Below are 15,657 nucleotides of genomic sequence, written 5' to 3' on the forward strand. Positions count from 1 at the left end.
TAAAAGATAATAAGCACATAATAACTTTTTTTTTAAAAAAGACACGTGTCAAAATTTATTTAAATTGTAAAAATAATTTTAATGTCGTACACCGCACGAAACATCATCTAGTTAAAATAACGTCGAATACAAATTATAAAAATTTAGATTGAACTTGTGACTATATTACAAATCTATAGACTATAATCAAAGTCATTGAAACTCCATTTGTACCAAAAATTATTACATGTGATTTCATTACACCAGTAAGATTTAAAGAATTGCTTAATTGGAATTTAAATTGCACATAGCAAAATTGTTTTAGTGAAGAACAAGGAGAAAGGACACGTGTTAGAAGAGTAGAGCATTGTGACGAGATCTATATCTGCTCGGTCGTGAAGTTATCATTCCCTCTTTCCTATAGTCATCTGCTTCCGCTTATAAAGTTGGGGACGAAAAACTCACACTTTCAATATCTCTCTCTCTCTCTCTATCTCTCTCCCTCTCTGGATCGAGGGGTTTTAAGCTGGGGTTTTTATCGTTGCCCGAGAATTTGGAGCCTTTGTACTTCGATTTGGGTTTCTTGGTACCTCCGTAATCCTTAAATTCCTCCCAAATTTTACTCCTTTCGCTAGGGTTTTCAATTGGGTTCTTCATAAGTACCTGCCGGAGTTTGTCTGGTCCTTCTTCCTAGTTGATTCCGCTGCTCCGTGGGTTTTTACAACGGGGAAGTCTTCTTCTCCGGTAAGCTTTTTGTTTCTGTTTAACGGATTCGTTTTTAATCGGTCCGTTCTCTTACCGTCGTGAATTGGACCTCGTTGAGTTTCTAGGGTTTTGTTGTGACGAAGAATTGATATTTATTGAAGTTCAATTTTCGTTTTCCTAATTTGGGCAACTGGGTTTTTATTCTTCGTTCTTGTATGTCATTTGGTTCAATTTATGCTTCAGCTCAATGTCGAATTTGATGTTTTTTTCTCCGCTTTTTAAGGTACCTAGAAGAGAATTCCGTGGGAGATGAGTTAAACAATATCGGTGTCAAAGGAATGCAAATTTCGTTGGGTTGATTCAAGAAATGGTTCTACATTTTACGCTGTGTAAAGTTGTAATAAAGGTTGAATATGACCAATGGAGGCGGAGAGGGTGGAAGTCAGCGGAGAGAACTACAAGGGAAAAGAAGTATTTCTCGTGGCAATGATTTTGCGTACGCCGTCGTTAGAATGGCCGCTGCACAGATATGTGAGAGTGTTGAGATTAGCAGTTATCAGGAATCACAGACACGAGAAGGTTTGAGATTCAGTTCTTTTCAAGAGACTGCTCTTGAAACACTCACTGATGTAGTGATTCAATACATTCAAAACATTGGGAAGACTGCAAACTTCTATGCTAATATGGCTGGTAGAGTAGAAGGTAATGCTCTGGACATTGTTCAAGCACTGGAGGATTTGGGATCTGGATTGGGTTTCGACGGTGCTCATGATGTTGATCATTGTCTTGCTGATTCTGGTGTCGTCAAGGATATTATTCGTTATACAGGAGAAGCGGAGGAGATTCCTTTCGTTTATTCTCTTCCCCGTTTCCCTTTCAACAGAGGAAAAAGACCGGCTCCTAGCTTTTCCGAGATTGGAGCAGAGCCACCAGATGAGCATATTCCAATTTGGCTTCCTGCATTTCCTGAAACCAAGATGTCTAACGGGTCAGAGGAGACTAATGTTGACAAAATAGAAGGGGATGTGCAAAGTAGAGAAAATGGACCATCTTTGTCGAGTATGCAGCAGTCTGTCGATGTTGATAGGTTAAAAGTTCAGAAATACATGGATCAAAAGGATGTTCAGAAACCAACAGAGGAACCGGAACCGGAAGGTAACCCATTTCTTGCTGCACCACTTTGGATTGGAGAGAAGAACGTGTCACGTGTGTTTCCTCCGCCAGAGCTTACGAAAGAAGAAATTCGCACTAACCACGTTCCTGAGAAATATATGAGCAAGAGCCATCACATTCCAGCACTTGAGGCATATGCTCTATCTGATAAGATCAACGACAAGAACAGATTAGCTGAAACGGAAGATGGACAGAAAAGAGATGGTGGAAGAACAGAACGAGCTTTGCTTCGTTTCAAGATTGGGACTCGAAAAGCATCTGTGTGTTGGACGTTAAATCAGTGCTTAGAGGAAAAGGGTTGGTTTCAAGAGGATGGATACAAGAGGGAGAAGAAGGTAGAACGCGAAGAAAAGCGCGAAAGTATTGACGCAGATGTAAAATAGGTATTTTGTCATTTAGAATTTGTAGACGGAATATCTTCGCATCCTGAGTTTAGTGATAGTTTGCAATTGAATACATGACTTTTTTTTAGGGAAAGAGATTTTTTTACTGACTCAACTGCCAGAGGAAGAGAAATGTATTCGGTCTTTACATCATTTGCTGGTGAAACATTTTTTTAAAATGAAGATATAATATCCTCAGTTCTAGTTAAACTCGATTCTTTTAGGTCTGGCAGAGTTAGTAATTCAAACTTAATTCAGAATTGTTGGAAGATAAGTTGTGTTAAGTCTCTACATCAATTGAGGTTTGCTTAAATATTCTTGTTGATGGATATAACATTGATTTATCTTGGGTTGAGTCTTTACATAAACATTTAAGAAGTTTACATAAATAATTAAGAAAAGAACATAGGAAAAGGCTTTTCAGAGAACCAAGAAACCAAATGTTCTCAACTCTGTAAAATGGATGATTTAGATTCCTTGATTTACAATTCTAAGTGAAGATTAATTAGGAATATTATTAGCAATGAAAAAGCTGCCTTGGTTGCCCTCTGAGCGTTCCTGGAAAAGCTGCAACCTCGCTTGTCACAACTTCGCCAATCAAGTCCTTGAAGATAAGCCTCTCAATGTCTAACACTAACCCTGGTATCTCTCCTTCAATCTCCTTCCAGTTCATGCCATGGCTTTGCAGGTCCTCCCAAATGAGGTCTTCATCGTCCTCATCCAAGATACACTTTGAGTTATCTTGTAATCGATCAATCTCTGAACACAGAGTTTGCAGAAGCTCTTTGCCTCTTGAACTTTTTACGGGTATCCTTTGCGTGCTGATTGATGATATTATGGATGGTTGCTTCGTACACCCTTCTGCAGCGAATCTGTGAGCTAAGATCTCGTTGATGGTGTCAAATACGAGCTTCCTCTTGCTTCTCTCTATCAGGTTCACCGTTTGTTGTTGTCCAAATCCTCTGCCTTTGTGCTTGTTGTCCTGTGGACTCACATTGCTTGTCTTGTTCTGTTCCAGTACAAAGAAAAGGCTCGGGTTGATCGGTAGGTGTGCTTGGTGCAGCTGAATGCTTATCATGCTGTAGTCGATATCTCGTAGAAGCCCTGATGCCAACAGTATCTCTGAGATGTACTTGTGGTCACCATTTTTAAATTCAGCATCTTCTTCTATGAAATCCTCCATAAGTTCGGCATCAGGCTGCTTGAGAGTTGTGTTACTCTCAGGCCACACAATCGATCTACATAAGTTGCTGTGCTTGTTCATCCACTGGGACTCTTCAGAACTTAGATTATCGTCCTCTGTGGCAAGAGAGATGGTAAAGGTGAGAAACTTTAGACAAATCAAAACTTGCAATCTGGTTTGAATATTGTGGATAAATGTAACGAGTTTAATATTAATGAACTTATAGTTTAACATTTCTTTTCTAGGCTCAAAGAAAAATTTGATGCCAGTCGGAAATTTTTTGAACCTTCCCATTGACTCACCTTTAAAGACAACGGATATCTTCCGCACAGGGGATGGTGACTCATCTTCATCGAAAGCTACATCAAGAACTGAAACCGGGCTGGGCTGCTCCACTGTAACTTTCAGAGGTTTTGGCAACGACCTCATTCCCAAGTCTGGACTCTGCATTGATATATAAATGAGACTGTGAAACATGTACTAGTGGATAACTTGTGAAGTGAAATCTGCGTTAGGAGAAAAGTTTATACCCTTTGTTTCGGTGTGTGCTGCTCCGTAATGTCACTGTTCTTCTCATAGTTAGACCTGCTTGTAACCTCAGTATCAAGGTTAGAGGCCAAGCTTACGTTGCTGTCAGATCGTAGACTTCTCAAGTCACTGCTTTCGTCACTTAAACGGTCTTCAGATTGCTGTAGGCCACGAGATTTTATCCCTGGTTTTCTTCTCCGGGAGGCTGACTCTGTCTGTTGTCTCTGGATCTTGTTTGGTTCCGGTTTTGGAGATGTTGGTCGAGACTGCTTCTCGAACCCGAGCTTCTTTGGTGGTGTTCTTGGGCTGACACACGGATTCTGGATCTTCCCTGACTCGGCCATGTCGCTTTTCAATTGTAGTGGCCTGGTACTAGTGTTTTTCATCGTGGAATCTGTCTGGCCCTTGTAAACTCCTGGCCTCGGGGTCACATCCATGGCACTCTGCTTCCTCGGAATGACTTTCTGGGGTTGCCTCAGGTTTCCAACCTTGACATTTGGTAAAGCAACATTCCGCGGGGAGAAAGAGGCAGAACCATAAATGCCTGTCTCTTTGAAGATTGGAGTTGCAGCTGCTTTCATAACCACGATAGAGGAAGATTTGGAATTCTTGGACGACGGGTTTGTTACAAATGAAATCGGCTGATCAGTTCTCTGCATAAAATTGGTTGAACACAGATTTTTGTTGTCATCATCTTTGCTTATCAACTGCTGCGTCTTCTCCATTGCTTCGAGTATTTGCTTAAGAGCTCTGAGGTCTTTCTCGGACTTTTTGAACTCGAGCTGTGAAAGCCGCTTCTGTATCTCACCATAAACTGTGAGCGTAGTAGTGTCTGCTGCTTTGACTTGGTTCTTGGCACAATCCACCTGCTCCCATGGAGATGCTTTCATAGGAAACTTTGCAGTGATCATCTTTTTGATTGAATCAGAACCTCTTGATCTTTGTAGATCTACTTCCACTCGGGAAGTTGGCCTCGGGGAGTCGCAGAAGCGATTTTCTCTATTATGAACGGTCACAGGCTCGTCTGGAATGACTTCAAGACCCATCAGTTTTGCAACAACGCTTGATGTTGTTCTTCTGTGACCGCTTACAAGCTCTTGCGGCTCTGTTGAATAACTAGATCTTGCGCTCCTAAAGGAATTTGATCTACTGTCTAATGACAATCTTGGGGTCTCTTTCAACTTGGCACCTGTCTTTCTCGTCTCCCTCTCATCGTAAGAGAACCGAGGACTGTCCTTCAGCTTCACTACTCTCCGTCCCTCGCTCCATTCATTAGAATTCCGAGATGGTGATGATTCTTTGAGAAGAGACACATTAGCTCTGGCTGATTTAGGCTGCTGAGACAAGGCTTCTTCATCTCTGGTTCTTGTCTCCTTATGAATAGAGCTTTTCACAAGCTCCCTTAAATCACTCGGCATCATTAAACCACCCCACCTTGGCGACCCATTGGTTGGTTCTCTTACCGGATTATCACCATTACTCGTTTGAATCAAACCGGACTGTTCAAACTGGGAAGCCGTGGTGCTAATATCTGCAGATGAGAAGCTCGAGGAGCATGGTGAAGAAGAAAACGACAACCTCGAGGATGATTCAGAGGAGACTCCCCTCTGTTTCTCCTTTGCAGCCTTCTTCTTCTTACTCTTCTCCTGCAATTCCAGTAAATTTCACTTTACAATATTCATTTTCTTCCATGGAAAATACCATTTCTCTAATTGTTACAGATTCTTACCGTTTCTTTCTTGTCCGTTGAAATGTGGGTATCACCGACATTGTCACTTGTTTTGCCTGCAGAAAATTCCCCACCAAATTTAACTTTTAACCAATACGTAGTTTTATTAGGTAATACACCTATAGATAAGTATAGAGAATTCTAAAGACAAGACATGTTATAGAGCTTTGGTTTCTTTCATCTTTTGTGGTCCTGAGCCTTGGATTTAGGATCTTAGTCAGGAACTAGAATACAAAAACAATGTCATATGTTGAAGAACTTTTCCTCTCAAACGTATAATTTTTCTTCAGGTTTTGATGGAGAGGAGAGGACATGGCAAGCTAAGAAAGATAAGAGAGAGAGCATGCTACCTGAAGGAAGAGACTTGAGCTCATCTCCGGCGACGGTGACACGTCTCGGTGGATAATGTTGCCGGTAAAACACCTGAAAGATCCCATTCATACATCCAATCTGTTTATTCAGATTTGGATTCTCATCTGACAAGTTATACAAAAGCTTGGCCGACATCTTCTTCTTCTTCTACTTCTTTGTCTTCTGAGCTCTGGTCTCTGAAGGTTTTTGACTCTTAAAAAACTTTGGAACTTTAAGATTCTCTCATTACCAATTCTTGAAAATCTCCACTTTCTGATATCTCCTCTGTTTTGTGTCTCAGGGGAAGTAGTAGAAGAAGAAGAGGAAGAGACAGGAGGACATAGAAGAACCCAGCATTAAGACAAAGGTAAAGCTACTTGTGAAGTTATGAGCAGACAAGGAATTAGGTTTCTCTGTGTCTGTTCTCTTGGAGGGTTCCTTGAAGAAGAAAGAAGAGAAGAAGAAAATAATGGTTTTTTTTTTGGTGTGTGTTATTTGAGAGAAGTGAGTCTGTAAAAGGCAAAGAGCTCTCTCTACAATTATATGGAGAAGCTTTTCAAGCATATATAAACATGGGTTGTGTAGCTTTTCAAGCATATATAAACATGGGTTGTGTAATAATGTATATGTGTAGTACGTACATACACATGCGTGTACACATGTATTCGTGTGTATCCGTAGATTTATACATTGTAAGAGAATGTAATTGAATTGTTTAATATTTTTATTTGTTTTTTTCACAAATAAAATTTATGACAAAGCTCTGAAAAAATCTGCTTGGGAATAATGAGGTATCTATTTTTTATTTGCATCTCTGATGAAAGTGATGCACATGAAAGCTCAGACCAAATTAAATTCATTTTTTCATTGGATAAATACCTTTATTTTATTCTTTTCAATCCAAGAATCTAATGTATTTGTTAATCTTACTGGTGAATGTTTGCTTCTTTTTATGGTCAACAATGGTAAATTCATCTACTTTTTATTATCTTACATAAAAAAATACTAGATGGTACAATTACTAACAATGTTAATAATGAATAATTAATGAAGAGAGAAAGGAAATAATAAATGAAAAAAGAGGTTTACCTTACCTTACACATCCATGTGGACAAAATAATGTGGGTGGGTCTCTTAAGTCTTTGGTGCCCCTTTACATATGCATGTGGCGTTTGTCAGAGACAGACAGCAGAATATTATTTTCAAAAACAAATTAATATAAATATATATATGGAAAAATCCTAATAGAAAAAAAAAAATACAGAGAGAAAAACTAGATTCCTAATGGCCAAAAAAACAAAATTATAATTAATCGTTTAGGGAGAAAGTGGATTGGTGCACTGGAAGAAAGCTTGCATGGTCTGAGATTGGTGGGTCTTACAAAAGAATAATTTCTTTTGGCTTCACAAAAGTATAATTTAAATCTTGAAAATGAAAAACTTATTTTGAAAAAGTGTTTATTTTATTTCCGGATAATACGATAGTTCTAATCATTTTGGATTACGTATAATTATAATAATCTTAAATATCGTTTATATCAGCAACTTTGGCTTTGGATTTTTGCTTTAAGAACATAACTGCATAATCATGACTTCATCATAATCACAATTTAGAAAGATATAATAAATTTGTTTCATTAGAAAATAGTAATATAAAGTGAGGAATTTAAGCTTGTATTATGAGGTAGAATAAATATGTCTTTTTGGTTTTTTTGTTTTATTTGCAATTTGATATTTGATTTGAGAGTTTATGTCATGCAGATGTACTAACTAGTTACACTTTGGGGCAGATCACGTGCTTTTGTTCAACTATGTGCTGTGAACAAGGTGGGGTTTGTTAACTTGCTTATTTATTTTATATTAAAATGGTTTAATATACCTAATCTTTTTTTATTTATTTTATAAATTAGCTTGTAGCCTTGGAAGTAACCAAGGAATAATATGCTGCACATGGGCAATTAGGCCAATCAGGAATAATCATCATATTCGTCTATTCTCTCCAATATCCATTTCTATATTTTCCTCTATTTTAAAGAAACTCTATTTTAGAGGAGATTTTGTTCCAATGCATTCCTCTAAAATAGAGTAATCCATTGTCTTTCTCCTCTATTTTAGAAAAAACTCTATTTTAGAGGAATGCATTGGAGCAAAATCTCTTCTAAAATAGAATTTCTCTAAAATAGAGGAAAATATAGAGGTAGGCATTAGAGATGGTCTAATCCTCTAAAAAAACAAGATTATTAATCCTCTAAAAAATCAAGATTATTAATCCTCTAAAAAAAATAACAAATCCTCTATGAGCTGGTGTCTTTGATTTTTTCGTTGAAAGAACTAAGTATATCTACATACGTAGATTATAAAAGATATGTTTCATTCCCAAAGATCTTGATTTAGGTGTTTTAAAAGCTTGAGAATGTGTGACGAGAAACAAAAGGGTACGAAGTTGAACATGGACCTTGTTTGTTTTGGTAATATGCTTTTCCAAGTTGACTTTTTTGCATTGACCCTTAATCCCCAAATTTATCACACGTCAACCACGCCATGCACCATCTATATATGACATCATGTAAATAAACCCATCCACTGAAAAAGTTCACATGTCATGACCATATATATCAATGTTGATGTATACTACTAATTACTAAGTATTTAGATTTGGTTTAACTTAACAAAAGAAAAGTGTGTAGACAGGGTAATCAGTAAACCTACGAAACAGAGAGGCAAGTAGTGGGAAACAATTGGCAAGTGAAATTCAGTTTTGACTGAAATAATAATATACGAATGTTATTATTTAGTAATTGACTTTTAAAAAAATCAAACCCCTCATAGTGCTGTTTTCATGATAAAACCTTGCACTCGAATAGTCTGAGGGAAAAAAAAAGTGGCACATGATTCCACTTTATTATCACCCACCATTTCCACATTTGTTTAGTTTCGCCATTACTTCTAGTGTAAAGGCTTCTTCTTTTTTGATTTTGACGAGCAACATTACATGCACATATCATAAATACATATTCATAATAATAAATGCTGTTGCTTGCAAATCCTTAATGTTTAGTATTTTTAAAAAAAAAAAAATCCGGCTCTGTGTTTGTCACAAAGTAATAACAAGGATAAATATTTTCAATATGTTCTATGTTCCAAACTCATAAACTCTCAATGTTCTTTATCTTTCGCGTTCAAGCGTTCAAACCAGTCGATAAATTTCGAAGATCCGTCAGTGTAAATTAACTGAATATTAAACCTCATAGGCTCATAGTAATAGTACTATATAGTTTTATAAACTGGAGAGAGTGTGTGTATATTTAATTTAAAAGGTGGATATGAAGTTAAGCTCATGAGTACTAAGAAAAATGTGATTTTAATTTCTTCATAAAGTACGCAAATAGGCAGACAAAGTAATAAATTCTCTCATAAAAATGCGATTCGTGAGACCGTTTTAAAAAATATTCATCCCTAACTTTTAAGACATAACTTAATAATTAGTTAAAAGAAATTTCATACTATAAGTCTGTAACGTATATACTCCCTCTGTTTCACAAAGAATGTTCTTCTTGAGTTATTTCTTCGTTTCAAAAAGAATGTCGTTTTACATTTTCAATGCAACTTTTGTAACTAATTTCTATATTTGCCCTTATCCAAAACTAAAATTCTTTGTATTTAAATTATTAGGGATATATTAAATAAGGTTATATTTGTATATTTAACTCATTTCTTAATATGTGTGAAATATAACAAAATGACATTTTTTGTGAAACAAAGAGAGTATTGTTTAGCCACATAGATCAGTTAGGTCAGCTGATAGAACATATACTAGAAATCGCTGATAGGATTTTTATGTTCCCAAAATAACGAAAGGCTAGTAATATTTGGAAGTAAATTACTGAAAGAGTTAAGACAATTTAGTTTTTTGTCTTTTTATCTCCTTATTATACTAAACTACTCAAATATATATATATAAAGGGATTATTGTCTAAAATGTCATTTTTTAAAAAAAACTTACGAAAATGCCCTTTTTTGAATAGTTTACGGATTTTGCTTTTTTTAACACTTAAAAATGTACGTATTTATGATTTTTTTTTTGCAAAAATATGTACTTTATACCAAATACTAAACCCTAAGAACAAATGGAACCGACTAAACCCAAACATAACGAGTGAAACGCATGTTAAATCATATTTTTGGAGTCTAAAAAGAACAAAATCCACAAACTATTCAAAAAAGGACAAAATCCACAAATGCCATTATAAAAAAGGGCAAAATCCGTAGTTAATTCTAAAAAAAATTTTACGTGGATTAGATCTCAGATTACCTTCAAAGTTATAGAACTTGACAAGATATATAACAACATAAAATGTCATCATGAGCATTGGTCAGAAGTTGAACCGAGCCATTACTATTAGGTACATTATTAAATGTTATTGTGCATGGATTAAATAGGAAAATAAGAAAAGTAAATAAATAAAATTACCAAATTAAGACATGCAAATAGATTAAATTTTAATTTTTAATGTATTAAATAACAGTTCTCATCATATGCACATGGCAATTTGGTTATAATACGAGCCAGCACTTAGTAAGTTTTTTTGGTGGGAGGATCTAGTGGTTAATTAAAAAATATAATCACTTTGATATTCCCTAAGCACATAATCCTAATCTGCCCACTACTACCAAACTCTATTTACGATGAATGGCCTCACTGGAAAGTAGTAAAATCAAATCATGATATTGCTCGTAACTAAGAGTAGATAAAAAATAATTAAATTAAACCATTGATATCAGACAGACTATGAAGAGTTCTATGATGATTTTAGCAATCTTTCAACTTTTACGATATGATTTTGTTTGGTAGGATTTGATATTAAAAATATTGAAATGGAAGTTAATTGTATGGATTTTTAGTCCACACCACAAGTATTTAATTATTTAAAAATCCATAATATCCCACCTATCTGTTTCGTGTATAATCAATTTAAGAGCTAGTTTCCATACAGAATTATTGTTTCATGAATAATAATCTTAACACTTTTGTTGTTTGGTCAGAACTTCATTTCATTACTTAAAAAATTGGAACAAGAGTAACAAGGGCCAGAAAGTGTTCCTAATTAGCTAGAAAACGTGGAATAAAGCAACCGAGAAAGAAATGAAATGCTCCTTCGTTGTGCAATTCATCAGATGGATATATAGTAGGAGATCGACGAGAGACGCGTTGTCGAAGATAACCTAGAGCTCCGCACAACCTTGATCAACGGCGTTACCAAAGAAACTTAGCACATAGTTTCCGGAGAATCTTAATGGTCCTTCATGTGTAGTTTAATTGATTTTTATAACAACATAGAAAGCTTAAATGGTACTACTATATAGTAGTATAACTCTATTTTATTTGTTTAATGAAATACATTCAGCAAGTTGTTCCAACCATATTGGCATTCCCTTTTTATCTGCATCCATAAGCTAATTGTAAAAGGCGCACAAGTTGAGGTACCTTGGAACTTCTTTAATTCATCTTTTCTGATTTTAAATAATTAATTCATTTGTTTTCCCCAAAAAAGTATTTATTTCAACACATGTGAGGGAAATGGAAACATAGTAACAATAAAATAAAGTACTCAAAACAGTATACACATCGAAAATTGATGAACTGAAAGCATGGAAACCATGTAGTACACCATATGCTTTTTTCAGCCAAAATGATGCAACTCTTTCTCTTATTACTTCTTTGTCTATATCACTCTCAATTTTCTTTTGGTATCAAACTCCTACTCTGATAAATTAAGCCACTAAGAAATACTCCCTCCGTATTTGAATAAATGTCGTTCTAGCCTTTTTTCTGTGTTTTTAATTAGTTGTCATTTTAACAACTTTTGCATAAAATTTCCTAAATTACCCCCCAATTAATTGATCATAATTAATCAATCTAAATTACCAAAACTCCAGAAATAAAAATTCCAGAAAAACATTCAACACGTAGAATTATAAATATTGTCTCTGTTGTTCAAAGCAAACAAAAAATGGAAAATCACACAGAAAAAACCCTAAAAGCAGAACAAGATGAAACAAATAAAATCATCAAAGTGGTGCATGCTTTCGACCTCAACGAACTCCCCATGGAATATGCTTTCGACCTCAACAAACTCCCCATGGAAGATGACCTAGAAGTGAACAAGGAAATCAAAATTGAACCTGAAGTCAATCCCAAATCTGTTCATGATTTCGAAGAGAAGATACCAAACAATGAAGAAGAAGAACCACATCATGCTAACGAGATCGAGGATTCCTCATGGTTATATCAGATTCTTAAAATTTATTGTCCATCGATGGAACCACATCATGTATCTAGGAAAAAATCTGTCTCAGACTAGTCTCGTTTCTATTTCTCCTTTTTTCTTTTTTCGATCATCAATAAAATTGTTTCTAGATTTTAGTACCGTTTCTATTTCTCCACTATATCAGTATATCAGAACTCATAGATTAGCACACAAGAGAGAATGAAGGATGCACACAACAAATCCATTGTTGGGAAAGGCAACGTGTGGTATGATATGTCTTATGATGATGCTATTAAGCAGACATTAGAGAAAGGAAAAGTTGAGCCTAACTTGGCGACTCAAGAAGACGAAACAGAGTCTGAAAAAGAAAAAGAAGAATCTGCCACATCATTCTTAAACTACTCTTATACAATTGAAAAGACGTACCTTAGCCATCTTTTCTCTCTTCTTCTCCTCTTCTTCTTTCTGCAATACACAAACAACTCAATGCTTTAGTAACTAGGAATAAACACAAGTGAGTTTTGACTAAAGAGAGAAAATACTGAAATAGCTACAAAACCTATAGCTAACCTTAATCTCTTAATTGATTTAACACATTGTTTACAATGGTAAGATCACATTTGATTTGTCTCGGAAGCAGACCCTCACGTTCCAGGGCTTCTTTCTTTATGTGTGGAATCTTGTAATTATTAGATCCTCCAATCCTCATTGTCTCTTGCATGCAGAGTTGCAAAGTTAAGAAGATGTGGTTTATCTTCCTAGCTGGATACTCTTCAAAAGCTGTTTTGACTGCATCTATAAGCTGTTCAATGCTTTTAGGACAAACCTTATGTTGTAGTGCTTGTATTGCACTAAAGAAACCAAGGTCCAAAACATTCATATCCGGTGAATTAGGAGGTTGACACATCAGTCTGATATCAAATCCGTTCTGCGAAGCCTGTTCTTGAAAATCTGTATCAGTAGGAGCCACATGAGTTCTAGCATTATCCTGTTGAATGTAGATTATTTTTCCATCATCTTCAAGAGGCCACTTCTCACGAATCTTAGGTATAACATCTTCCAGCAACATTTTTCTTACATGCTCTCTCTTGACTGAGGTAACTGGTTTGATCTCCAGTGTTCCAGCTTCTCTATTTCTACTCCTCCTTTGTGCTGGCTGAACTGTGACGAAAGGAAACACACCTATCTTTCCAGAGAAAGTTTCAACTCCTTCAGCATTGAACCTTGGCCTAGCCATTGCAACCAGCACCATGACTTTCCCAATAAAATTCTTGCTTTGACATGTCCTTAAAGGATCATCTTCTTCAGGTAGGAGGTAATAGTTCTCGGTTCTCTTGGTCATATAGAACCACTTTTCATCAATATGTACAATGTTGTACATATCAATAAAATGTGGTTCATGACTCAAACTTGCAGGGTCCAACATAGTCATACAAAATCTTAGCCTTGCCACTTTGTTCTCTTCTTTCAGATGTGGTTTGAGAGCATTAGAATGCCGCCTCATTAAACCTTCTTTCACATTCTTATACAGAGTTGAGTGACTAATTCCTATAGCTTCAGCCATCGTTCTCAGAGTTGTCCTCTTATGTAGAGGAGTGTCCAAAACACGTTGGAGGTCTATCTGCATCCTTTTGCGACCACATCTGTTCTTCCTTCTTTGAGAAACATCAACCATTGCACCAGGTGGAGTATCCTTAGCTCGTTTCCAAATTCGCTGAACCGTTCTAATATGCATAGAATGTAAAGTTGCTACTTCTTTAATAGCTGTTTTACCTAATTTCCCTCTAACACTCCTTCCAAGCAAAGCGATATATACTTCCCATCTTTGACGATTAGTGCAGTTTTTTTTACTTGTAGAGCCTAAACAAATGCGGAGAAAAAGTCTATTAGAACCTGAGGAACAAATGTGAAGTCTGACAAACTGATTTGTGTTTAAGATTCTCTACCATTAAAATAAGCTAAGCATAAACCTTATTATCAAGTGTAAGAGGAGATTACTCAATCATCTATCGCAGTTCACTTTCACACATGATTCTAGGAATTCAAACAAATAGATACAAGCTGAAAAATTCATGAATTCTGTAGCAAAAATACTAAGTCTATGTTCCATGTTAAAGGTACATACCTTGATCTCCATTGAATTGATTTGGATTGCCTCCATTCTCGTTTTGACCTGCTACACATTGACATTGAGAAAACACAAATCAAGAACTGTATTAAAATGTCAATCACAAGCGTAATGAAGTACAATTACAGTATGAAAATACATCTACTTGAAGAGCATAAATACCTTCTTCTCCAACAAAAGGGTCTTCCGTATCATGGTCTTCTTCAACATTTACATCTAGATCTTCACTTTCGGGATTTGGTTCCTCCGCCGCAAAAACAGAGGCACCTTCGTTTCTCAGACCTCCATATTCAGAATCATTATCTTCACTAATTCCTGGAATGATATTCAAATCAAAAGAATGGAGTTCATTGTTAGTAGGTGAAAGGTTAAAATCAACTCTAGCCATGGAAGAGGTTGAAAATGTTCTTGTTAATGGAAGAGTATAGTATTAGAGGATTAAAAACGTGTTTTCAATTTTTATATTTGCCTCCATCTGAATTGGTAATTTTTTTGTTTCCCTCCAAGTATTTTTATTCAAAAAAACGTGATTAATCCATTAATCCATTATTGAAAATTTAATTTTGAAAACCGATGAAAATCTGTTTTAGAATCTAACCTCAGCAAGAAGAGAATATCAATGTTTCATGGTGCTGCCAGGCGCTCTGCAGCCTTTTCATACTCTTTTGTTTGGACTTCAGAAGTTTTATGAACCACCTTAACCTCTTCTTTATCTTCTTCATGATTATACATCTAATACCCGTACTCGTTTTCCACCTAATGAATCACAATATCAAGAAAAACATTCTAAAAAGAAACAAAACGATGCTGAAATTTTATATGTTGTCATTTGTCTTGCCTGAGACAAAATTATTGGACCGCCCTGTGGTGCGAAAAGCTTCTCTTTTTTCAACAGGTTTACTATATACGTCGTGAAACTCTCCATGTAATGCTAAAACAAAAAAAATACAGAGAGCAAATGAAGTTTCAGGTGCAGAGAAAAAAAAAAACAAATTCTGCAATATTTTCCTGTCTAACCTTCCATAGCTCATTATCCGCACTGAAGACTGTTCCAGGCACGTAATGCAGCCAAACCGGGACTCCCCTATAACCACAAGATTCAATTAGAGAGGATTATCCACAGCTTCAAGTTATTAACAGAACATAAAGGATCCACCAAACCTGAAGCTGTGGATAATCCTCTCTCGTGAGAAATTCCACAAACCGAGGCACAACACCAGCTTGAATCAC

At 35.9% G+C, this 15,657-nt stretch overlaps 3 protein-coding genes across 4 annotated transcripts; 1 reads left to right on the forward strand and 2 right to left on the reverse strand.

Moving 5' to 3' along the window:
- Window positions 1–419: 419 nt before the first annotated feature.
- LOC9307740 (transcription initiation factor TFIID subunit 8) lies at window positions 420–6,042 on the forward strand. 2 transcript variants are annotated; one of them, XM_002871625.2, is made up of 3 exons: window positions 420–723; window positions 968–2,240; window positions 5,971–6,042. In XM_002871625.2, the coding sequence occupies exon 2, from the start codon at window positions 1,098–1,100 to the stop codon at window positions 2,238–2,240; it is 1,143 nt and encodes a 380-aa protein (XP_002871671.1). In that variant the 5' UTR covers window positions 420–723; window positions 968–1,097; the 3' UTR covers window positions 5,971–6,042. The 2 variants fall into 2 exon arrangements, with proteins under 2 accessions (XP_002871671.1, XP_020876590.1); XM_021020931.1 differs by lacking the exon at window positions 5,971–6,042 and having other exon boundaries at window positions 968–2,450.
- On the reverse strand, window positions 2,556–6,751 carry LOC9307741 (protein LONGIFOLIA 1). The gene is made up of 5 exons (XM_021020909.1): window positions 6,031–6,751; window positions 5,681–5,736; window positions 3,954–5,597; window positions 3,726–3,867; window positions 2,556–3,539 (listed from the first exon to the last, which is right to left on the reverse strand). The coding sequence occupies exons 1-5, from the start codon at window positions 6,185–6,187 to the stop codon at window positions 2,758–2,760; spliced, it is 2,781 nt and encodes a 926-aa protein (XP_020876568.1). The 5' UTR covers window positions 6,188–6,751; the 3' UTR covers window positions 2,556–2,757.
- Window positions 6,752–12,870: 6,119 nt separating this feature from the next.
- Window positions 12,871–14,815, reverse strand: LOC9307742. Its single transcript, XM_021023871.1, has 3 exons — window positions 14,590–14,815; window positions 14,425–14,472; window positions 12,871–14,159 (listed from the first exon to the last, which is right to left on the reverse strand). Exons 1-3 carry the CDS (start codon window positions 14,813–14,815, stop codon window positions 12,871–12,873), a joined length of 1,563 nt encoding a protein of 520 aa, XP_020879530.1.
- Between the last annotated feature and the right edge of the window lie 842 nt (window positions 14,816–15,657).

This window comes from Arabidopsis lyrata (genome assembly GCF_000004255.2).
Source record: "Arabidopsis lyrata subsp. lyrata unplaced genomic scaffold ARALYscaffold_6, whole genome shotgun sequence".
Classification (NCBI taxonomy): domain Eukaryota; kingdom Viridiplantae; phylum Streptophyta; class Magnoliopsida; order Brassicales; family Brassicaceae; genus Arabidopsis; species Arabidopsis lyrata.